The following is a 24,526-nucleotide window of genomic DNA, read 5'->3' on the forward strand; positions in this document are numbered from 1 at the left end:
GCCTCTCAAAAGTCTTGGAAAGCTTGGAGGCAGAAATGCTGCTTGCAATTCCAGGATGTTGAAGTGCAGAAGTACTTTCACTGACCACACACAGACAACCAGGTCACCAAGGTGTGCACCCTATCCCTCCTTTGACGCACCTGAGAACAGTTGCAAGTCCAGAAGTGGTGAGTTGGGTGGGACATCCCTGGTGAAGTTTTCCTCGTCCAGGTGCCAGGAAGATCAGAGAGTGACTCCAGTCTTACTGGAATAGGATGATTCAGGGAATCTCTGGAGGCTAGCCAATAATACTTGAAATATCATAGAAGGGATCTCTAGTGGAGGTGCTTGTGTGAAATGAGCTCTTCCAGTGAGAAAGGTGGCTGAAAGACACTACAGCAATGAGCTGGAGACAGCTTCAGAACACTATCGGACTGCGAGATGGACCTAAAGAAACCTGGGTACCTTCATACTTCACAAGACTACAATATGTCTACTTTCTTCCAGCAAAAAATATGCATTCTGACCAAAAGACAGACCCTGCAATGTAATCAGGGACTGATGCTGAACTATGCCAGCAGTCATCAGGGAGGAAAGGATCTCCAGCATCGATCAAGGGAGAGACAGTAGTACCCAATACTCTTCCCTTTGATGACTGAGGTGGAGAGAGAGCAGTGACCCAGGCAAGGGGTAGAGGTTTGTGCATGTGATCTAGAAAGTTGCCATCTTCTCAGATCATGATACGCAAAACTCCATTCAGAGATGGAACAGCAGTTCTTCATTCAGGTAGGAAATGTGAAGGTGAGCATCTCAGCAATGCAATAAAAATTGAAGGGCAATCCCTCAAAAGTCTGATATGAAATGCTTGCAAGCTCAGACAAAAAAAAAATAAAATAAACCGGGTAGTCAGACGAGACCTGGTGAAGCCCAATGCATATACATACTTATTTATTTCAATATTGTTACTGTTCTCAAAATATTTCATTTTTTCTTATTTCCTTTCCTCACTGGGCTATTTTCCCCGTTGGAGCCCCTGGGCTTATAGCTTCCTGGTTTTCCAATTAGGGTTGTAGCTTAGCAAGTAATAATAATAATAATAATAATAATAATAATAATAATAATAATAATAATAATAATAATACTGCTTGTTCTCCTTCAGAGTTTTCATCTTGGTTAGGTATTTATAAAAATACTTTAACTAATGTTAGGGAGCATTTCAGGAAAAAAAAAATAGCACTAAAAGGAATGGATAGTTATAAAACTATTATATCATACCTGATGAACTAGATACTTTAAAAATCTACTAACTGGATAAGAAGATCATACTGAAATTTTGGATTACCTTTTTCAGCAAACATGTGTATGATATCTCTAATTTGATGTGGGTGAAATTAAGTCATAATAAATGTTTAACTGTTTATGTCAACTTGTATTCTTAAACCCAGGTACTAATTAATGAAAAATTCACAAGTTAAAAGGTTAAGGGCAGGGAGTTAGTGGCAAAAAGGCATTCTGCCTTGATGAAGAGCTGGCTCTTTCTATTCTATGGTCCTGCAATTGAAATGTCAACCATAAGTTATATAATATGCAATAATATAAAATTCTGCAGGTGTACATTAACCCTTTTACCCCCAAAGGACGCACTGGTACGTTTCACAAAAGCCATCCCTTTACCCTCATGGACGTACCGGTACGTCCTTGCAAAAAAATGCTATAAAAATTTTTTTTTTCATATTTTTGATAACTTTTTGAGAAAATTCAGGATTTTCCAAGAGAATGAGACCAACCTGACCTCTCTATGACAAAAATATGTTATTTTCATTAGTAAAATAAATTTTTGAATATACTTACCCGGTGATCATATAGCTGTCAGCTCTGCTGTCCGACAGAAAAACCTAAGGACAAAATAAGCCAGCGATCGCTATACAGGTGGGGGTGTACACCAACTGCGCCATCTGTCGAGCAGGTACTCAAGTACTCCATGTCAACACAGAACCAATTTTCTCCTCGGCCCACTGGGTCTCTATTGGGGAGGAAGGGAGGGCCCTTTAATATATGATCACCGGGTAAGTATATTCAAAAATTTATTTTACTAATGAAAATAACATTTTTCAATATTAAACTTAGCCGGTGATCATATAGCTGATTCACACCCAGGGGGGTGGGTAGAGACCAGCATTACATGTTGACATTATTATGAGCTAAGTATTTTGTATTTCATTTTAGCAGTTATTCAAAATAACAAACATAAAATAAATAAGTACCTGGTAAGGAAGTCGACTTGAACAATTACTCTGCCTTTTTAAGTACAGTACGTCTTCCTTACTGAGCCTCGCGATCCTCATAGGATGCTGAGCGACTCCTAGGAGCTGAAGTATGAAGGGTTGCAACCCATACAACAGGACCTCATCAAAACCTCTAATCTAGGCGCTTCTCAAGAAATGACTTTGACCACCCGCCAAATCAAGTAGGATGCGAAAGGCTTCTTAGCCTTCCGGACAACCCAAAAACAATAATAAAACATTTCAAGAGAAAGATTAAAAAAGGTTATGGAATTAGGGAATTGTAGTGGTTGAGCCCTCACCCACTACTGCACTCGTTGCTACGAATGGTCCCAGAGTGTAGCAGTTCTCGTAAAGAGACTGGACATTCTTAAGATAAAAAGACGCGAACACTGATTTGCTTTTCCAATAGGTTGCGTCGAAAATACTTTGCAGAGATCTAATTTGTTTAAAGGCCACGGAAGTTGCGACAGCTCTAACTTCGTGTGTCCTTACCTTCAGCAAAGCTTGGTCTTCCTCATTCAGATGGGAATGAGCTTCTCGTATTAACAGTCTGATAAAATAGGATAAAGCATTCTTTGACATAGGCAAAGATGGATTCTTAACTGAACACCATAAAGCTTCAGACGGGCCTCGTAAAGGTTTTTAAATAGAACTTAAGAGCTCTTACAGGACATAAGACTCTTTCTAGTTCATTTCCAACCATACGATAAGTTTGGAATATCGAACGATATTGGTCAAGGCCGAGAAGGCAGCTCGTGTTTGGCTAGAAAACCAAGTTGTAGAACATGTAGCCGTTTCGGATGAGAATCCGATGTTCTTGCTGAAGGTATGAATCTCACTGACTCTTTTAGCTGTGGCTAAGCATATCAGGAAAAGAGTCTTTAAGGTGAGATCTTTCAGGGAGGCTGATTGTAGCGGTTCGAACCTGTCTGACATAAGGAATCTTAGTACCACGTCTAAATTCCAACCAGGTGTAACCAAACGACGCTCCTTCGTGGTCTCAAAAGACTTAAGGAGGTCCTGTAGATCTTTATTGTTGGAAAGATCTAAGCCTCTGTGACGGAAGACTGATGCCAACATGCTTCTGTAACCCTTGATAGTGGGAGCTGAAAGAGATCGTTCTTTCCTCAGATATAAGAGAAAGTCAGCTATTTGAGTTACAGAGGTACTGGTCGAGGATACGGATACTGACTTGCACCAGTTTCGGAAGATTTCCCACTTCGATTGGTAGACTCTAAGGGTGGATGTTCTCCTTGCTCTAGCAATCGCTCTGGTTGCCTCCTTCGAAAAGCCTCTAGCTCTCGAGAGTCTTTCGATAGTCTGAAGGCAGTCAGACGAAGAGCGTGGAGGCCTTGGTGTACCTTCTTTACGCGTGGCTGACGTAGAAGGTCCACCCTTAGGGGAAGTGTTCTGGGAACGTCTACTAGCCATCGAAGTACCTCGGTGAGCCATTCTCTCGCGGGCCAGAGGGAAGCAACTAGCGTCAACCTTGTCCCTTCGTGAGAGGCGAACTTCTGCAGTACCTTGTTGACAATCTTGAACGGAGGGAATGCATATAGATCTAGATGTGACCAATCTAGTAGAAAGGCATCTATATGAACTGCTGCTGGGTCCGGGATTGGTGAGCAAAATATTGGGAGCCTCTTGGTCATCGAGGTTGCGAAGAGATCTATGGTTGGCTGGCCCCAGGTGGCCCAAAGTCTCTTGCATACATCCTTGTGGAGGGTCCATTCTGTTGGAATTATTTGTCCCTTCTGACTGAGACAATCTGCCATGACATTCAAGTTGCCTTGGATGAACCTCGTTACTAGTGAAATGTCTAGACCTTTTGACCAGGTGAGGAGGTCCCTTGCAATCTCGTACCATGTCAGAGAGTAGGTCCCTCCTTGCTTGGAGATGTACGCCAAAGCCGTGGTGTTGTCCGAGTTCACCTCCACCACTTTGCCTTGAAGGAGAGACCTGAAGCTTTTCCAGGTCAGACGTACTGCCAGTAGCTTCTTGCAGTTGAAATGCATTGTCCTTTGACTCGAGTTCCATAATCCCGAGCATTCCCTACCGTCTAATGTCGCACCCCAGCCTACGTCCGATGCGTCCGAGAAGAGAACGTGGTTGGGAGTCTGAACAGTCAGGGGAAGACCCTCTCTAAGGTTGATATAGTCCTTTCACCAAGTCAGACCAGACTTTATCTTTCCGGAAACCGGGATCGAGACCGCTTCTAGCGTCTTGTCCTTTTTCCAGTGAAAAGCTAGATGGTATAGAAGAGGACGGAGGTGTAGTCTTCCTAGTGACACAAATTGATCCACGGATGACAGTGTCCCTACCAGACTCATCCACAGCCTGACTGGGCAGCGTTCCTTCTTCAGCATCTTCTGGATGGATAGCAGGGCTGGGGGTTGATCGTCTTGTTCAGCAACGTCCTCATCAGAGGGTTCCTCATCCGAAACTGATGAGGAAACGGCAACGGAGTGGGCAACGTCTGACTCGCTGAATCCGGTCGCACTGGTGGATGCGTGACGGAGCCGGACGCAATATCATGGCACTGCTGCACAGTCTGTGAACTGTCAACAACCATGGGTGCGCGAGGAAGTACAGCGTCAACCCGAAACTGTCTAGACTGTCTGGGTTGTGCAGTCAACACCCTACCGGGTTGCTGAGGTTGACGCACTGCGTCACAACAAGTCACCTCGGTTGTTGAACGTCTTCCTAGTGACACACTGAACGTCAACAACCACCTCCGAGCGTCGCTTAACGTCAACGTGCGACTGGCAACCCACACTGGGTCGCATCGGTGGAGGAACCACCTCAACTGGCAGACGCGAGTAGGATACCTCAGCGTCAACAGGGCGCACAACCAACCGGTTGGAAGGTTGTTGGCCAGAAGGTTCTTCTCCGTATTTAAGTCCTCTATCAAGGACACAAGCTTGGACTGCATGTCTTGCAGCAAAGCCCATTTAGGGTCTACGGGAGCAGGTGTGGCAACAGACGGGGTTAGCGACTGAGGCGGAACCATTTACCATCCCTGGAAGCCTTGTTATGTGTGACATAATAGTACAGCAAAACTTCAAAGGCTCGACAAAAGTTGAGAAGTTGACCTGTAAACAACTTGGAGCGTCTCCTGGCTAGGCGCCAGGGCGAGTCTACCAGAATTGAGAAGTCTATCTGGGCAGAGGCATGAACTCCCAAGCCGAGAACTTCTCTCGTGTCCTATCAGACTCTCGCTCTATAAGCCAGTTTAAAAGAAGGGAAATCAAAGGCTGTATCCCTAAAACTCCTCCTGGTGCAAAAACCAGTCGCCTAGCCAACGTAACGCTCTCTAGGAGAGCGAGAGAGCACTAGCTTAACAACAACGGCTTCGAAGTAGCTAGGCCTAGAGTAAGTTCTGACGTTAGGCGAACGAGGAGCAGCAGTTACAAGATCCGGACGAAGATCCTTAAAAAATCATCATGATTTAATTAAAGTCCATAGGAGGCTAAGCAGCTTAAGGCTCCTCTCCAAATGACAAAGTCCTCAAAGGAATATCAGTAGGAGGGAGAACAGCACTTTCTCATCTACAGGAACCTTGTCCGAGAAAAGCTAGGTTATCTCAGTGAGGGTCTCACTGGTGCATTAGCAGCAGACCAGAAGGCAACGTTATGTAACTGCTTGACAGTCTGTGAACTGTCAAAAACTGAACTGTCAACCACAACAGGTGCGTGAGGACATACAGCACTGGTGCATTAGTAGCAGACCAGAAGGCAACGTCATGTAACTGCTTGACAGTCTGTGAACTGTCAACAACTGAACTGTCAACCACAACAGGTGCGTGAGGACATACAGGGTTCACTCGAGACTGCTTTGACTGTCTATACTGAGCAGTCAAAACAACTCTAGAATGCGGAGGTTGACGCACCGCGTCAAAACAAAACAACTTAGGTTGTTGTTGTAACTCGCGAACGTCAACGGAGGGTTCCGTGCGTCTGTGAACGTCAACGTGCGGCTGGCAGGGTACACTGCGCATGGGTGGTGGAACTCTCACAGCCGGAGTGCAGGAGCAGGTAGCGTCAGCGTCTACTGTACGCACAACCGTGGTTGGTTGTAGGCTAACGGGTGCAGCGTCAACCTTCTCCGCACGATACTCCTGCATAAAAGATGCTAACTGTGTCTGCATAGACTGTAGCAAAGACCACTTAGGGTCTACAGCAGCAGGTGCGGCAACAGACGGTGTTACTGCCTGTTGCGGTACCGCTTTGCCTCTCTTAGGAGGTGAGCAGTCGTCGGAAGACTGCAGCGAATCCGAACTGACCCAGTGGCTACAACTGGGCCGTTGGACTTGCGCGGAAGGGACTGACTTGCGCTTAATAAGCTGCGAGACCTTGGTCCATGGTTTCTTACGAGAAACCTCTTCCGCAGACGAGAAGTAAATGGGCTCTCTCGTCTTTGTGTGGGTGGGGCGATCTTGGGTAGATACGCCCGAAACCACGGAGGGAAACGTCTGTTCGTTGATCAAGGCCTGACGAACCCATAAGTCGTTCGACATTACTTCTCCCCTGGGCTTGGGAGCTTGCAAGAGGTCCCGGACTAGGTGAACGACAGGCACGAACAGACGAACCCTCGGACGCAACACTGTAACACTTTGCGCATATCACTTTATCACTTCGATTTTCTGTTTTGCACTTATTTCACTGAAATCGAAACTTTTACTGATTTCTACCTGAAACACGCAATTCTACCCTTCATTAAAAGGTAGTAATTGCGAAAACAGTCGTATAATGCAGCTCATTAATACTAGCAAAAACAGAAAACATATATAAAGATAAAGAATTCAGTGGCTGGGAAAGAGACTAAACACTAGTTCAAATAAACTACGTTTACAATCTCTCACCGCACATAGCCTGGGGACAAGAATAAAACCCTAGAAACGTTTTACCTTCTTCCCCGTACAGCGACTAGGGAGGAGAGTAACACGAGAACAACGTTACCCGCTTGAACGGAACGTTTTTTTCTCCACTCTCTCCCTCCGTCTCTATCTCTCTCTCTCTTTCTCTCTTGATTTCGCACCTGAGAGAAGAGCCCAATTATATATCGTCAAAACATGTTATTTGGCTAAAGGAAAAAAACTGAAAGGTTTTCCAAATAAAAAGTTCCTTTAATTTAGAATTTAAACCATTTAAGCCAAGAAAGAATGAACGAAACGTCAGAATCGATTTACTCTTACTGCAAAGTGAAACCGTGATACACTCTCTCTCTATCATAACGATAGAGCGCATGTTGAACGTCCTGAACGTCAACAACTGCGTAGTCTAAAAAACTAAACGTTAGTTCATCTTTGAAAACAGTACGAGACTGTCAAAGAAATTCTTTCATAAAACATTAAATTTAAAAAGTTTTAAATTCTTTAAAGGCTAAATACGATATAACGGGCTCAACGTTGATTAACTTCGGTTCCAAGTTAGGACCGCCTACTATCAGGAAAGGTCGCATATAAACAAAACATAAAAATTTATTTTTATATGTTTATAATAAATGGAAAGTTAATCGAAGAGGCCTAATAAAGGCGGAGAGATATAAAATATATAGATCTATAACGTGTTAAGCAAAATTACTAAAAACCTAAACACACTTCCGTCTAAGGGAAGGGTCGGCCATTTAAAAGTGAAAGAGAGTCCATACTCTCTTTGTCACCATAATTAAATCTATCCAAAACGAGTTCAAGTTTTGAGATGAAGATAAAACCCCTGCATAGCGAAAGCTCAAAACTAGAATAGTGTACTTCACCAAATAGTTGTGAAAACAAATCCAGTTAGTAACAGCGTATTTAGTAGGTCTTGCCAGTGGCACGACAGAGAGAAAATTGGTTCTGTGTTGACATGGAGTACTTGAGTACCTGCTCGACAGATGGCGCAGTTGATGTACACCCCCACCTGTATAGCGATCGCTGGCGTATTTTGTCCTTAGGTTTTTCTGTCGGGCAGCAGAGCTGACAGCTATATGATCACCGGCTAAGTTTAATATTGAAAATAAGCCTGTTAGAGCAATTTAAAAAAAGTATACGGCAAAATGTGATGGGATAAAAATAACCCCTTGGGGGTTAAGGGTTGGACATTTCCAAATAGCCCAGGGGTAAAAGGGTTAATAACAGTATAACTCTACAAAGTTGCAGTATACTCTAACAAATGGATACAAAATGCTTACGGTTTCAGATTCTGGTTCTGTTGCTGGGTAGGTAAAAACCTCAACCAATCTTCTAGGTCCTTCTAACTTTCTGGGATCTTCATTATCTCTAATTTCCAACACCCTGAAAAATACATAAATTGAAATTTACCTATCATCAACTGGAATATTTAATACTAAGTCTTGAGATTGAAATGACAAGAGGACAAAATAATGAAACATCATAAATCTAAGTTTTCTTCATAAATTGCCCTGTTCTAACAAATATGAATTTATAATAACTACAAGGTACTATATACAAAAGAACATAAGGAAGTACATATTAGAGAAAAATATATTAATTTCACTAGAATAAGGAATCAATCACAGACATATCATTTCTCTACAGCAATAAATATCAGTATCAATTTCAAAATTATAAATAATCCTTTAAGTACAATATGCATTACATAATTTTTCATAAAACAAATACAAAAATTACATAAAACAAAATTCTAAGAATAACATTTCATATTCCTATACTCACCTGATGTTCATATTGCTTCTTCTCCGGTAGCCCTATTTAACTGACACTTACCAGTAACATTTAAAGATTTACTAATTTTCTTTCACCTCAATAATCACGTGATGAGAAGCTCAAGTTGCACGTCAGGTAGTCTACTCTTGAATTTCGAAGTTGACTTTATCCCTCCTCTTGAGAACCTGAAGAGCACCCCTAACATAGATCTGTGGGCTCACTGCTCCTAACATATAGTCCCCTGGGACCGAGCCAGAGGCATATACAGTATACGGAATTAGCTATAGCAGACACACTTGATGAGAGAACGAAAGAAGTGAAAGACTTCTTCAGTGTCTTGTTGGATGTTGCCAAGATAGATCCCAGAGAAGGCTTAGCTTTCTTCCTCCCTTCAAGGTACGTATATGGCTGCAACAGCACGGGAGGCCATGACATACACTCAGCACACCGAAATGATTGTGAACAATCATGTACCCTACAACAAGCACAGAGAATGTGTGGATCTACAGTCGGTTTAGCCCATAAGCTGGTTCAATGTTCACCCTTTCCCCATCAATAGGAATTTATTGTATCATTTCCATAATTCACAAGCATAGCCGGAATTCCCTTTTTGCAAGAAAAAAAATGAAAACATTTGGCGTGGCTGAAGAATAAAAGTCCATCCGACGGATAGAGGGGAGGGGCTACTCGCCCGCGCTCATCACCTGTTGTTAACTACCTCGCTAACAAATTCAACAGAAGTTCTAGCTCTGGTGATGACATGTTCCAATTTATAACTACTACTGAAATAAGATAATACAAAAAAAAACTGGTAAGTCTAATGTACATTGAGTTGATTTTTACTGTACCTTTTATTGTGTTATCCTTCTGTCTTTTTTTTTAAATTGAGCCTTCAAAATAATCAAATCTATTCTTGTTAGTTCTCATTTCATGTGTTAAGCTCTAAGTATTTTCAACTACGTAATACTGCCTTTTTCAATAATGTTGCAGTAACTACCCTCATATCAAGATTATCCATGCAGATATGCAAATAGAAATTAAGCTTAGTTGCAAATGAACTGAAATAGAATTCATTTAATTCTATTTGCAATTGATTAACAATATTGTGTGGCAGGGTTATTTATTTCTAGTGTTTATTTAATGGAATAGCTTCATACACTAGTATTTTTACCAATCCATCTTTACAAAAGTTCCATAAATTCCCAATGAAAAAACTACTAATTAGGTTTCAATTGATTTCCATACTTATGCCTGGATTGAATATGTAGGACTATATGATTCAAAGAAATGTATAGTGTACCTATACTATATAAATCACATCCTATAATTTGCATCTGTCGAATGTTAACCATCAAAAACACACTATTATCATTAGGACGGAACTCGGACCTAAAAATAACGCTAACTATTGAAAAGTAACCAAAATTAAATAACTCGTAAGTTATCATACACCCGTAGGGGGAGAGGTGAGGGAGGGAGAACCCGTTGAACGCACAAAACGGAAAACGGGAAATCCGCTCACCCACCTGAGATAAGAAAGAAAACGAGAGAAAGGGGTAACTCGTGACTGCGAACAGAAAACGGGAACCCCAAGCTCTCGCTCTCTTGGACACAAAATCAGGACTAATAAGCACACAACACTATTATAAACGTATAAAATAAAATTGTACATCAAGATAAGACTACGAACGAAGAATAGCGTCTGCTAAAACCCAAATTAAATAGAAAAGTCGAGTGACGAACGCCCCTGTGGGGCGGGTACTAAACAATAACAAAGCTAGAACGCTAATCTTGTTCGTAGGCTGGACTTGCTAGCAAAAAGTACCATGAGCATAATAACGATAAAAATAATAACGGTTCAAAAGGCATAAGGCCAGGGACTTAACCAAGAACCTAAGTGACAGAGTACTAAACGGGCAGAGTAAGATGAATTCCCCAAGATAAGAGAACAAACAATGGCCGCCGTGGAAGGGCCAGAGGGTAATGATAAAACAGACTATAATGGATATAAAACAAAAGCCCGGTACTACAAAAAGCTGTCAAAACAAACTATGGTACTTAACATTGGAATGGGTGAAGATGGAGCTTCGGACATGACGAAATAAATCCACGAGTGTGAAAAAAGCCGAGAGCACCACAAAATATCCCACAATTGTAGCAGTCCAAAAAGAAGGATGTTGTTCAGATGGCGCTCGCGTCGGGCGTGGGTGGCGTGACTCTGGTAGGTTGGCTAGGGCCTCTGTATCGGCCCATCCCTTTGACGAAGGAATTAACTAAATGGAAGACAACCTGTGAATAGTGGATTTCACACGCCTTTGCTTTATACACGACACCCACAAGGTGCTCGCGCGAGGGTTGTAACCTCTGCATTCCATGCTTTTATCTTTCTCTGGTATAATTGGAAGATTTTATCAGAAAAGTGTATTAGAAGGACCCCTTTTCGCCGGGCGCCACAGGTCTCTCCCCAGAAATAGATTTTTCCTTCGTCAAAATCCCTTTATTATCATTACTAGCCAAGGTACAACCATGGTTGGGAAAACGGAATGCTATCAGACCAAGGACTTCAACAGGAAAAAAATAGCCCAGTGAGGAAAGGAAATAAATAAACTACAAGAGAAGTGATGAACAATCAAAATAAAATATTTTAAGAACAGTCACAACATTAAAATAGATCTTACATATATAAACTATAAAAACTATAAAAAATTAAAACATTCGCTGCAAGTTTGAACTTTTGAAGTTCCACCGATTGAACAACTCTTGGAAAAAAAATAAAAGTACCTGAGTCTGTTTGTCTTCACGTGCACCAAACGATTGGAGTCGTCTGGAAAGAACATGAGATAGTCAGGCGATAACTCTTGGTCACAATTACTTCTCCAGATGACTTGACCATCAATTAGAGGCGAACCAGTTTGTAGATCTCGAACCTATAAGACAAAAATTTCAAATATGAGCACAATGCATGTAATGGAGTAAAAATTATCACCAAATTGAGCATTATACATGGATGTAAAAGTAATCTTTATTCTGGACCCTTTAAAAGAGTTGTTCTAACACTATATTATGTTTGAGACATTTTATCAGCACCCACCTAAAGACACAATTTATTAGTCAATATAAAACATTCAAGGATAAGTAATATAAAAGCTTTAAAGCTTATCTTTGAAAGGAATGATTATACTGAGACATCTATGACATGAAGGCAAAGTAAGAAATTTTACTTATCAAAGATAAAACGTTAAAGAATTTAATTCATTACATAGACACAAACCATTTTTCTAAATAGTCCATGCTTCAGTTAAAAGTTGAGTGATTGGCTTTGTGGAAAATTATGATTACTAGATGGTAGGAGAAACCTACATAAGGTAATAATCACAGTTTTTTATTTCCTCCCATCATTATAAATCTTTATTCCTATAAGATGTTTGCACCCGCCTGTAAAAGATGCAGGGAGTAGCCTTTATGGTCTGCAGAGTTGTATAAAACCGACAAGCAATCTAGAAAAAAGTGGGGTGAACCTTGTTCCAAATCAATGCTTTATAAGTAAAGAAAATAATTTTGGTAGAAAAATTTACTATTTTGATACTTATCTTGTAGTCACCATGCTAATATTATCGAATGCACTGCCTTTCCTACCACAAAATGAAAAACAGAAAAAATCCCTCCATCCCTCCCTTCCAATAGATGGCGCCATGGGAGGAACATCAACCACAGGCATAGTTATGATAAGAATTTTGCACTGTATAATAAGAGTCGTTGTAGACCTGTACATACCATAAAATCTTTTGACATTACTAAAGGTGGAGAGGAGAGAGACAAATATGTAACTACAAGGTAAGTATTACAGAACTGAGATAATAACTTTAAGCATCAAAATTGTTTATTTCAACAAATCTCACCTTTTACTCATCATACTGACTCCCACATTCTTTTGGAGGTGGGTGTGTGATGGAGAAAGATAAAATATAAACTTATTCTAAAGTTAAACAACTCTCAAACCAACATGCTATATTTTACCTTATAAATAATATCATCATTCCGCATTTGCCTTGACATGGAATGCTGTCATTTTCTTTGCTTTACCTTCCCTATAGCTAAAAAATATTCTTTTTTTTCTATCTAACATACATGTTTGGAAGATTGAAAGACGTGCACGTGTTTAGGGGTATGGCTAACGGTATGTCTGATCATTTTTTCGTGGAAGGAAAATTAGTTGTAGCAAAAGAGTGGGGGAATAGAGTAGGTGGATGTAAAAGGGAGCTAGTGAGGGTTGAAGAACTAATAAAACCGGGGGTAAAAAGTAAATATCAGGAAAGGTTGAAAATGGCATATGACGAGGTGAGAGTAAGAGAAACTGGTAATTTAGAGGAGGAGTGGAAGTTAGTAAAAGAAAATTTTGTTGGGATTGCAAGTGATGTGTGTGGAAAGAAGGTTGTTGGAGGCAGCATGAGGAAGGGCAGTGAATGGTGGAATGAAGGAGTGAAGGTAAAAGTGGAAGAGAAAAAGAGGGCTTTTGAAGAATGGCTGCAGAGTAATAGTATAGAGAAGTATGAAAAATATAGAGAAAAATGTGGAAGTAAAGCGCAAGGTACGTGAGGCAAAGAGGGCAGCTGACCTGAGGTGGGGTCAGGGACTGGGTCAGTCATATGAAGAGAATAAGAAGAAGTTTTGGAAAGAAGTGAAGAGAGTAAGGAAGACTGGCGCAAGAATTGAAGAGACAGTGAAAGATGGAAATGGAAGGTTGTTAAAAGGAGAGGCGGCAAGGAAAAGGTGGGCGGAATATTTTGAAAGTTTGCTGAATGTTGAGGATAATAGGGAGGCAGATATAATTGCTGTTCCAGGTGTTGAGGTGCCAGTGATGGGAGATGAGAATGAGAGAGAGATTACAATAGAGGAAGTGAGGAGAGCACTAGATGAAACGAGAGTAGGAAAAGCATCTGGTATGGATGGTGTGAAAGCTGAGATGTTGAAGGAAGGGGGTGTGACTGTGCTTGAATGGTTGGTGAGATTGTTTAATATGTGTTTTGTGTTGTCAATGGTACCAGTAGATTGGGTTTGTGCATGTATTGTACCACTATATAAGGGTAAGGGAGATGTGCATGAGTGTTGTAATTCAAGAGGTATTAGTTTGTTGAGTGTAGTTGGAAAAGTGTATGGTAGAGTAATGATTAATAGGATTAAGGATAAAACAGAGAATGCAATCTTGGAAGTACAGGGTGGTTTTAGAAGAGGTAGGGGTTGTATGAATCAGATTTTTACAGTTAGGCAGATATGCGAGAAATATTTAGCAAAAGGTAAGGAGGTGTATGTTGCGTTTATGGATCTGGAGAAAGCATATGATAGAGTTGATAGGGAAGCAATGTAGAATGTGATGAGGTTCTATGGAGTTGGTGGAAGGTTGTTGCAAGCAGTGAAAAGTTTCTACAAAGGTAGTAAAGCATGTGTTAGAATAGGAAATGAAGTGAGCAATTGGTTTCCGGTGAGAGTGGGGCTGAGACAGGGATGTGTGATGTCGCCGTGGTTGTTTAACTTGTATGTTGATGGAGTGGTGAGAGAGGTGAATGCTCGAGTGCTTGGACGAGGATTAAAACTAGTAGGCGAGAATGATCATGAATGGGAGGTAAATCAGTTGTTGTTTGCGGATGATACTGTACTGGTAGCAGACACAGAAGAGAAGCTTGATCGACTAGTGACAGAATTTGAAAGGGTATGTGAGAGAAGGAAGTTGAGAGTTAATGTGGGTAAGAGTAAGGTTATGAGATGTACGAGAAGGGAAGGTGGTGCAAGGTTGAATGTCATGTTGAATGGAGAGTTACTTGATGAGGTGGATCAGTTTAAGTACTTGGGGTCTGTTGTTGCAGCAAATGGTGGAGTGGAAGCAGATGTACGTCAGAGAGTGAATGAAGGTTGCAAAGTGTTGGGGGCAGTTAAGGGAGTAGTAAAAAATAGAGAGTTGAGCATGAATGTAAAGAGAGTTCTATATGAGAAAGTGATTGTACCAACTGTGATGTATGGATCGGAGTTGTGGGGAATGAAAGTGATGGAGAGACAGAAATTGAATGTGTTTGAGATGAAGTGTCTAAGGAGTATGGCTGGTGTATCTCGAGTAGATAGGGTTAGGAACGAAGTGGTGAGGGTGAGAACGGGTGTAAGAAATGAGTTAGCGGCTAGAGTGGATATGAATGTGTTGAGGTGGTTTGGCCATGTTGAGAGAATGGAAAATGGCTGTCTGCTAAAGAAGGTGATGAATGCAAGAGTTGATGGGAGAAGTACAAGAGGAAGGCCAAGGTTTGGGTGGATGGATGGTGTGAAGAAAGCTCTGGGTGATAGGAGGATAGATGTGAGAGAGGCAAGAGAGCGTGCTAGAAATAGGAATGAATGGCGAGCGATTGTGACGCAGTTCCGGTAGGCCCTGCTGCTTCCTCCGGTGCCTTAGATGACCGCGGAAGTAGCAGCAGTAGGGGATTCAGCATTATGAAGCTTCATCTGTGGTGGATAATGTGGGAGGTTGGGCTGTGGCACCCTAGCAGTACCAGCTGAACTCGGCTGAGTCCCTGGTTAGGCTGGAGGAACGTAGAGAGTAGAGGTCCCCTTTTTTTGTTTTGTTTCATTGTTGATGTCGGCTACCCCCCAAAATTGGGGGAAGTGCCTTTGGTATATGTATGTGTGTATGTAACATACCTACCAAAAAATCATGCCTCCTTTCATAAACAATATGAGGGAATACTGTATACTAATCATACAAATTTACATCACATATAAATTACTAAAATAGTACAAGCATTATTATTGGCATAAAGTCCAAATATATTAAGAACTAAACAATATTTATTCAAATAATGCTTGGCTAAACTAAGTTGGTACTCCACTAACCCAAATTTGCATCATTAATCCCTACATATACAGACTGATCCCTAGCATTTGGTTCAAAGATGCAAGTCAAGGAGTAGAGTACTGTATGTACAGTCGGCATCACATTCATAGTACGTAGTTCGTTAGGAACATGTAAGGTTGCCAGTTAGTATATCTTATTCCAATTATTGTCATCCTCTTTATCTGATAATAAGTATTGGTGATTAACCTTAAAACCACAGAAGGCATTTCCCTAGTGAATGGTCAATGTCAGTTCAATAATTGTTTATTAAAAGAAAAAAAATAATTTCCCCTTAGAAACATCTGCGGCTCGCAATGTATGATATCGAGTGTTCCCCATTCAGTGGCAGCGGGAACTGCCAAGTGCATAACCATTGGCCTGATGTGATTGTAAATAACTTTTATAATGCTATATGATTTCTTTTTATAAAGCACAAAGAAATTTACCATCTAATTAAATGAAATATAAATAAGACTCTAGTTGGTGAGTATAAAAAATCTAACTCCAAGTTATATGCCCGTTTAACTAAATTTCAGAAAATATAATATTCGAGCTATGCTCGAGTACCTTCCTCACACACACACATACATACACATATAATATATATATATATATATATATATATATATATATATATATATATATATATATATATATATATATATATATATATATATATATATATATATATAACGGATTTTGAGCGAAGCGAAAAATCTATTTTTGGGTGAGATAGCCATGGCATCCTGATGGAAGGTTCCTTTTTGGTAGCTTCCTTGGGTAAATAACTACTAAGATATTCCCAGAGAATTTAACCACAGGTTATCACAGAATTCTAACTTCTGGAGCGAGTATCCTAAAGGTTTCCCTTTAAGACATCGTATATCAACAGGGGACGCATGTATTAACGCGCCACATAGCTATCTACACCCCGAACAGAGTTAATGCTTCGGTGTGTAAGGGCTGAGAATAGCTGGGAGCCGTTCCATAGCTAATCTCATTCGTGGCTACTTCTGGTACTCGAGACGTAAACAAACGGGCGCCATTGCTTAAATGACGTCACGTCCGTCTTCATCCTGAAGCCAGTTGCTTGCCGATCACCATGATACAGCAGAGCAGGGTGGGACCTAAAAACTGGACGAAGTAGCAGGGAGGGTCCATCAGGACGCCATGGCTATCTCACCCAAAAATAGATTTTTCGCTTCGCTCAAAATCCGTTTTTTGGGCTCAAGCCATGGCGTCCTGATGGAAGAATACCAGAGAATCAATGTATCGTGGTAGATTTTCCCCTATTAGTAAGTGCCAAGGCATTGACAAAATAGCATAGTAATCTTGGTAAAAGAACCGTAGGGAAGAATCATCCTGCCCCCCTTGGCAGTGAAGTTCCCACGGGCCATGCCGACGTCAAAGTGGTATTGAAGGGCTATTCACCCTGATAGAAGAACTTGAAGAACTTGGAGACGAAGCTGAATGTTTGGCATTCGTATAGGAACATTCTGAAAAGCAGACCAGTGGTGGTTGGGCACTGTGTGCTGAGAAGGGTGATTCATCTCCAGGGTATGAAGAGTAAGTATTCGTATTGGAACATTACATAATCAGAGTGAATATAAATTAAGAGTTAGTATCTTAATTTCTCCATAACCATAAGGAAAAAAGGGGATAATAAAACTATGACAGGCATGTATTTCATAGTAAGTAGGAGCTGATTGAGACGCACAGGTAATAAAATAGAAATTTTATTTCACAAATGCAGAAATTAAATGAATTGCAGCAATAAGTAAAGTTCATTTACAGTAATTATAATGTACATAGTAATAAAGACTTGCTCTTGAATCTGAAAAGGAATTTCAAGTTTATTAGTAGGCACTCGTTCTCGAGGAACGTAAGTCTTTGATTAAAAACACATCATGCTCAGGGCATGCGGCACTTGTGTGACAACTATGACATTTCACCTGGGATAAGAACAGTTATAAAAGCACTAAGTGTTTTCGACATCACTATGTATCGCTCGAGGGTCAACATAGGCACCCGAAGAGTTAGAGTCCCAAGTAACTCACTGTTCTATGCAGAGTTAGGTGCAGGTTTCATAACACTACCTGCGGCTACCACAAAATGATTGACTTCGTGCACTTGTTTCGCATAATGTTTAAAGAAAACGCGCGAGGACTTCCAGCCTGTGAAGTTTTTAAGGCTTTCAAAGTCCATACTCTGAAAGAAATTCAGAGATGATGCAACTTTCCTAGGATCATGACCGGCGGGTGTACTGTCAGGATCCGCTCTGCGAATGAAGTAGGTGATTTTCGCTCTTAATTGTTTCAGTGACAGGTCGCTGCCCGATGTTTCTCCTTTGAAGAGTTGGCCTCCACCAAAGTTCGAAGTTCTGCGAAGATAGACCTTGAGGCTCTCTACTGGGCATAAAGAGACATCTTCCTTCAGGGGGCATATTCTCCAGGGGCCCCATCTTTTGGTGGGTAATTCATTTTTGGCGAGAAACGTCGGATCAGGGGAGAGGGTAACGTCTCCTGTATCGGTAAACAGGATGTGCCCTTCCTCTCTTGATAATGCCACTATTTCGCTGACTCGGGCTCCCGAAGCAAGAGCAAAGAGAAATATAACTTTCTGAGTCAGATCCTTGAGAGGGCATGAATCATTATCCAAGTTGGAGGCGAAATGGAGCACCTTGTCTAATGACCAGGAGATCGGTTTCGGTGGGGGTGCTGGACGTAGGCGAGCACATGCTTTCGGTAGTTTATTGAAGATGTCGCTGGACAGATCAATTTGGAAGGCATACAGAATTGGTCTGGTCAAGGCCGATTTGCAGGTTGAAATCGTATTGGCTGCTAATCCCTGTCCATGAAGGTGAATAAAGAAGGACATGCAGAAATCAATTGTGATTTCCTTAGGATTTTTTGTCTTGACGAAGGAGACCCATTTCCTCCAGGATGATTCGTATTGCCGTCTTGTGGATTCGGTCTTGTATTCCTCTAGGAAGTCCAGACTTTTCTTCGAGATCCCAAACCTCTTCTTTGCGGCTAGGGAGAGAAAATCATGAGATGAAGGTCCTTGATTTTCGATGATGAAGCGAAGACAGTCGACTTCTGTACTTGTTGGGAGAGAACTGGGCCCGGGAGAGGGATCAGCTTGGGCTGCAGCTCCAGGACCAGGGGGTACCAGTTGCTCCGGGGCCACTTGGGAGCCACTAGGGCCGCTGTCCCTTTGAAGGTTCTCAGTTTGGAGAGGACTTTCAGCAGAAGGTTGGTGGGAGGGAACAGGTAGATCTTGGACCATCTGTTCCAGTCCAGTGACATGGCATCCACTGCTTCTGCCTTGGGGTCCTCGTACGGGGCCACATACCGAGGAAGTTGATTGTTGTCGCTCGTTGCGAAGAGATCTATCTGAAGTTCTGGGACTTGGTGAGAGATGAAGGAGAATGATCTTGCGTCTAGAGACCATTCCGACTCTATCGGTTTTGTTCGAGATAGAGCATCCGCTGTCACGTTGCGGAATCCTTGTAGGTGAACTGCAGACAGGTGCCACTTCTTCTCTGCCAGACGGAAGATTGGGAGAAGCACCTGATTTATCTGGGGCGATCTTGAGCCTTGGCGATTGAGACAACGAACTACCACCGAGTTGTCTAGGGTTAGACGAATGTGGATCGAGGGAGGCGGGGATAATTTCTTCAGAGTTAGAAGGACCGCCATGGCCTCCAAGATGTTTATGTGGAACGTCTTGAACAGGGGAGACCAGGTGCCTTGAGCCTGTTTTTGGTGGGAGTGACCTCCCCAACCCTCCAGCGAAGCGTCCGTGTGGATGTTGAGTGATGGAGGAGGGTGTTGAAGAGGAATGGACCTTTTCAGGGCCTTTGCTTCCGACCACGGCTTGAGGAGAAGTCGAAGTCTGTTTGGGAGCCGTCTCTTGAGGTCTCTTCGAGCGATGGATGCAGAACGTCTCCAGACTCCCGCGGCATCCTTTAGCTGTGCACGAAGCACTGGGTTTGTTACTGAGGCGAACTGTAGAGAGCCTAGAACTCGTTCCTGCTGGCGTCTTGAAATTCGTTTGGATTTCAGTAGTCGCTTGACAGACCCTGCTATTTCCTTCCTTTTCTTCTGGGGGATGGAAAGGCGGTGTGACTGAAGGTTCCATTGGATTCCTAACCACTGGAACTTCTGAGCTGGAGAGAGGCGAGATTTCTTCTCGTTGATCTTGAATCCCAGGTGTTCTAGGTACTGGGTGACTTTGTTGCAAGATTTTACACAATCTTCGGGCGATGGAGCCCAGACTAGCCAGTCGTCGAGGTAGGCCATCACCTGGACGTTTCGGAGGCGGAGCTGTTGTACTATGGCGTCCGCCAGCTTTGTGAAGATCCGAGGGGCCACATTGAGGCCGAAGGGCATGGCCCGGAAGGCGTAGCTTTTCCTTTGGAGTCGAAATCCTAGGTAGGAGGAAGCGTGATGGTTCATTGGAACGTGCCAGTAGGCATCCGCCAGGTCTATGGAGACCGTGTAGGAACCTCGAGGCAGAAGGGTCCTTATTTGTTGAAGTCAGCATCTTGAACTTGTCGTTCGCTATGAACTTGTTGAGGGGGGATAAGTCCAGAATGACTCTGAGTTTGTCGGAGTCTTTCTTGGGGACACAAAACAGTCTTCCTTGGAACCTGGTGGACTTTACCTTCCTTATCACCTTCTTGTTCAAGAGATCTAGGACATATTCTTCCAGAAGGGGGGTTGATTGTTGGAAGAACTGCTGGAATGTTGGGGGTGGTTGAGTCCAACTCCAGCCTAGACCCTTCTTGACGATGCTGTGTGCCCAGGGATCGAAGGTCCAACGATCCTGGAATTGGCGGAGTCTTCCTCCCACCGGAAGCACTTCATTGCTTCTGGTGTCCCGAGGGCTTGCTGCCTCGGCCGCTAGCTCCCTTTCCTCCTCTGCCTCTGGAGGGACGGCGAGATGCGTCTCTGCTTGCACCTCTGTTTGAGCCTCTACCTTTGGGATGAAAGGTAGTCTTCTGTTGCTCGAAAGCAGGGGTGAAGACCGGTTGGGTGACCAATTGAAAGGTCTGTTGTGGCTGAGCTGCCACTTGGGAGGTAGCGGGTCCCGGAAACTGACGTCTTGGTTGACGTTGCTGGGGTTTCTGTTTTGAGGATTTCCTCTTAGGTTGAGGTCCATCGTCCTGAGAGGGTTTCCTCTTCCTTGACATGCCCCACTTGTGGAGAAGGTTCCTATTCTCCGTGGCGGCTTTGTCGGTGATTTCCTTCACAAGGTCAGAAGGAAAGAGGTGTTTGCCCCAGATGTTGGAGGAAATCAGCCTCCGGGGTTCGTGTTTCACAGTGGCACCTGCGAACACGAATTCACGACAGGCTCTCCGAGCCTTCATGAAGTGGTACAAGTCCTTCATCAGGGTTGCCATGTGGGATTTGGCAAGTACCATGTAGTGGTCTGGTACTCTGGTGTCACAGGCCATAATTTCAAGTTGGACTTGGTGGGACATGGATGCTGCGAGCCTCTCCTTCGTATCCTGTTCCCGACGAAGGAGGTGATCGTTGAGCTTCGGGAGGTCTTCGTTAAACTGACGTCCGGCGACGTCAGGATCTAGCTTTCCCACGACGAACGTATGCTGGATGTCCTTCCAGTGTCGAGCGTCAGGGGGAGTAACTATGGAGAAGGGTCTGCACTCCTCCAGTGCAGGGCAGGCTTTCCCCTCTTCCACAGCTTTAAGGCACGCAGCGAAGGCCTTTTCCATGAATGGAAGTACCGCATTTTAAGGTGCGACATAAGTAGGGTGCTTCTTGCTCAGGGCCGGAAGCTTAGAGCAGGTAAAACCCCTACTCATGAACGTGTTGGCTAGCATAGCCTGGGCCTTCGCGAGATCGAACACTATCTCTTCCTTCGGTTCGGTCTCTTCTTTAGAGGCAGGTTCAGAGCGAAGTCGGACGTAACAGTCCGGGTAGGCCTCGAAGTTTGGGAAGAACTCCACGTCTTCCAAAGGGACCGTGCCAATCTTGTCGCTGACGAAGATCCTGCCGGTCGCGATAACCATATGCTCAGCATACCTCCATGGGTTGGCATGTGAGCAAGCGGGGAGATCCTTAACCGAAATCCTCTTCGGTTCTCTGGATCCCATCATGGACCTGATGAACTCCTGATTCTCCTTTAACCTGTCGTCCATGACGGCTCTAATCAACCGGATCATTTCTTGAGTGGATGAAGAGGGATCCGGGGTCGTGGAGGTAGACGGGATAGACACTTTCGTCGGTGTAGGAGTAGGGGCGGAGATGGAAGGAGGAGCGACCTCTTGCTCCGACTCGGCGTATTCCACCTGGTCTTCGTCATCTTCAGCTCCTTGAGCCATAAGGGTCTTCTCCGTGTCTTCCGAGACATCCGACATATGTTCGTCATCTTCGGAATCCAGGCGGCACTCGTGCATGGACTGGGCCATGACAACATCAGGTTCCACTGTAATTTGGACAGTGGGAATCAAATCCTTGGGTACCACTGAATCAGGGGAGGCCTTAGGGAACAGGAGTGACCTCATTTCTTCAGTGGCCAGGTACGGTCCGGTGGCATTCTTCTGGAAGCCACGCACCCACTTGCGTAGCTTCTCCCGAGAAGTGTCCCTGACCTCCGCTGAGGGAGGGTTATGGAAGGCATCAACTAGGTGAGCCTGGCAGACCGTACAATTCAGTGGGTCCCAGAATTTCAGATCCCCTTTCTTGTTAGCACAAGGGGCATGAGTCCTGCAAGCCGTATGCCCGTAGAAGTGCGGACGTTTCACAGCGCAGAAGTCAAAGTCCCACTTCATCTGCTCCTCCTGTGGAAGAAAGAGAAAATGAGTATGGGGGGAGTCATAAGAGTGGTTCTTAAGCTAAGTTAAGATTAATCATTAATTTTAACTTAATGAAGGGTGTGATGCATAGAGATTGAAGTAGTAAAGAAAACATACTCCATGCATCCCGCCCGGCTGGCTACCGCAAGCTTTATCCTTGGATAATCCGAGATGGCCGAAGGCACAGGATAGTATTCCTTAAAATTCCACAGGGCAATGGAATTCCATGGAAAAAACCAAGGATAAGTTTGGGACCGAGATCACTCAGTCCCAAATTAGGGAGCTAACAGGTCCCTTAGGGTAACTGCTTCCGGCAACCAGCCGCGCTAAGATGCACGCAGCATTCTGGAATTTTGAAGAATGCAAAGAGACAGCATGATTACTAATAGAACAGTACCAAGGCACTGATCTTAAGAGTGTAAACAGGCCATCTGTTTGCAGTGTAGGGCTATCAGTATTCATATGATAGCTAGTAGAAGGGGGTGCAAGTAGTCTTGACGCCTCCGGAGGGTTCCGGCAGACCTCCGGCACGCTGGAGGCCGCTCCAGCAGAGTTTCTGGCATTAGAACAGACAATATGTAAGTCAAGAGTAATACCAGGGTGGCGGCCGCCGGCACAACGGCGGCACGCCGACAGAGGAGCGGCGGCTCCGGCAGTCGGAGGATGCCGGATTGGTGACTGGGACAAGGATGGTTATAGCTGAACCAGGTTGCCGGCAGTGGATGCCGGCACTCCGGTGGCCGACCGGCAGGCGGACGGCGAAGCTAGGAGGAAGGAGGAGAGCCATCGGCGGGAGCCGGCGGCGGTCGACAGTCCCCCGGCACGCGGGGGGCTGGCGGCATGAGGGTAGGGGAGAGTCACCAAGGTAGGAGGCGGGTATCGCCGACAGTGATGGCGGCAAGGGACCGGCACCCGGATAGTGAGAGAGACAGGGGGAGGGATGTAAGAAGTCCAGTCATGGACTCCCAGACATCCCCCCCTGAGAGGGTGTACCCATGATAGAGGCAGGCTCTATCACCCAGGAGCAGGGGTCTCAGAGGACCGGGAGCTAGGGTAGCCCAAGGGAGGGCTAGGGGACACCCAAAGAGGGGGGAGACCTCCACATGCAGAACACATCCAGTGGCTAACCCCATAGGACACTATGAAGGGTATATGTACCAGAGCGGACTGCACATGGAAGCTCAGGGTAGCCCTATCACTCCACCCTAAGGAGGAGTTGTAGGACAGGGAACAGATGGGTATAGACTAACCTAAGTGTAGGCTAGGCTATACAAGAGATAGGTGGGGAGGGGAGAAGAGAAGAGTCTTCCAAGGAAGGGGTTCTGTACCAGAGCGGCCACTAGGGAAAGGGAGGACACTCCCTAACCTAAGATAAGGCAGCCAAGCTGAAACGGTGCATGGGTACAGTTTCAGCAGGGGACAGAGTAACCTTCCAAAACCTAACCTAGAGCAGGGCTAAGAGCCCTGAACTAGGAAAGATAGAAGACATATTGCTATCGCAGGACAGTCATAGACTATTCCTAGCCATAGAGGAAGGGCTAGCCTTTCCTCACTCTCGGACGCAACCCTAAGGGGGGTTCATTCCCTTAGGGAGGACTGAGAGGCGATAAATACTCCATTAGACACTTGATCCCTCTACTTAGAAAGGGAATCAAGGCTAAACAGAGGGAATGCCAAGGCAGGGGATGAAGGAAGCATATAGGGGTCCTACGAGTAGGTTAGGTTAGGAAGGGACACTAACTAACCTATCCCCTATATGGTCCCTGAAGGCGAAAAAACACTTGCATCACGGTCGAAAGTATTGTAAAATAATGCCACTATCTTCATAACTTAGTCTAGGATCACTAAAAAATCATGCATGAACACTTATATATAGGCGCTCTGGCCTGGGGGCTATA

The 24,526-nt window shown here is 43.9% G+C and overlaps 1 protein-coding gene across 1 annotated transcript in view; it reads right to left on the reverse strand.

Annotated features, from left to right (window-relative positions):
• LOC137660250 (DDB1- and CUL4-associated factor 17-like) overlaps window positions 1–24,526 on the reverse strand; it is an 80,725-nt gene that overhangs the window by 25,402 nt on the left and 30,797 nt on the right. The window contains exons 6-7 of the mRNA XM_068394991.1: window positions 11,713–11,858; window positions 8,436–8,538 (exon numbers count right to left, since the gene is read on the reverse strand). Of these exons, the coding sequence (XP_068251092.1) occupies window positions 8,436–8,538; window positions 11,713–11,858 (249 nt within the window). The remainder of the gene's footprint in view (window positions 1–8,435; window positions 8,539–11,712; window positions 11,859–24,526) is intronic.

Source organism: Palaemon carinicauda, chromosome 20 (assembly GCF_036898095.1).
Source record: "Palaemon carinicauda isolate YSFRI2023 chromosome 20, ASM3689809v2, whole genome shotgun sequence".
Lineage (NCBI taxonomy): Eukaryota > Metazoa > Arthropoda > Malacostraca > Decapoda > Palaemonidae > Palaemon > Palaemon carinicauda.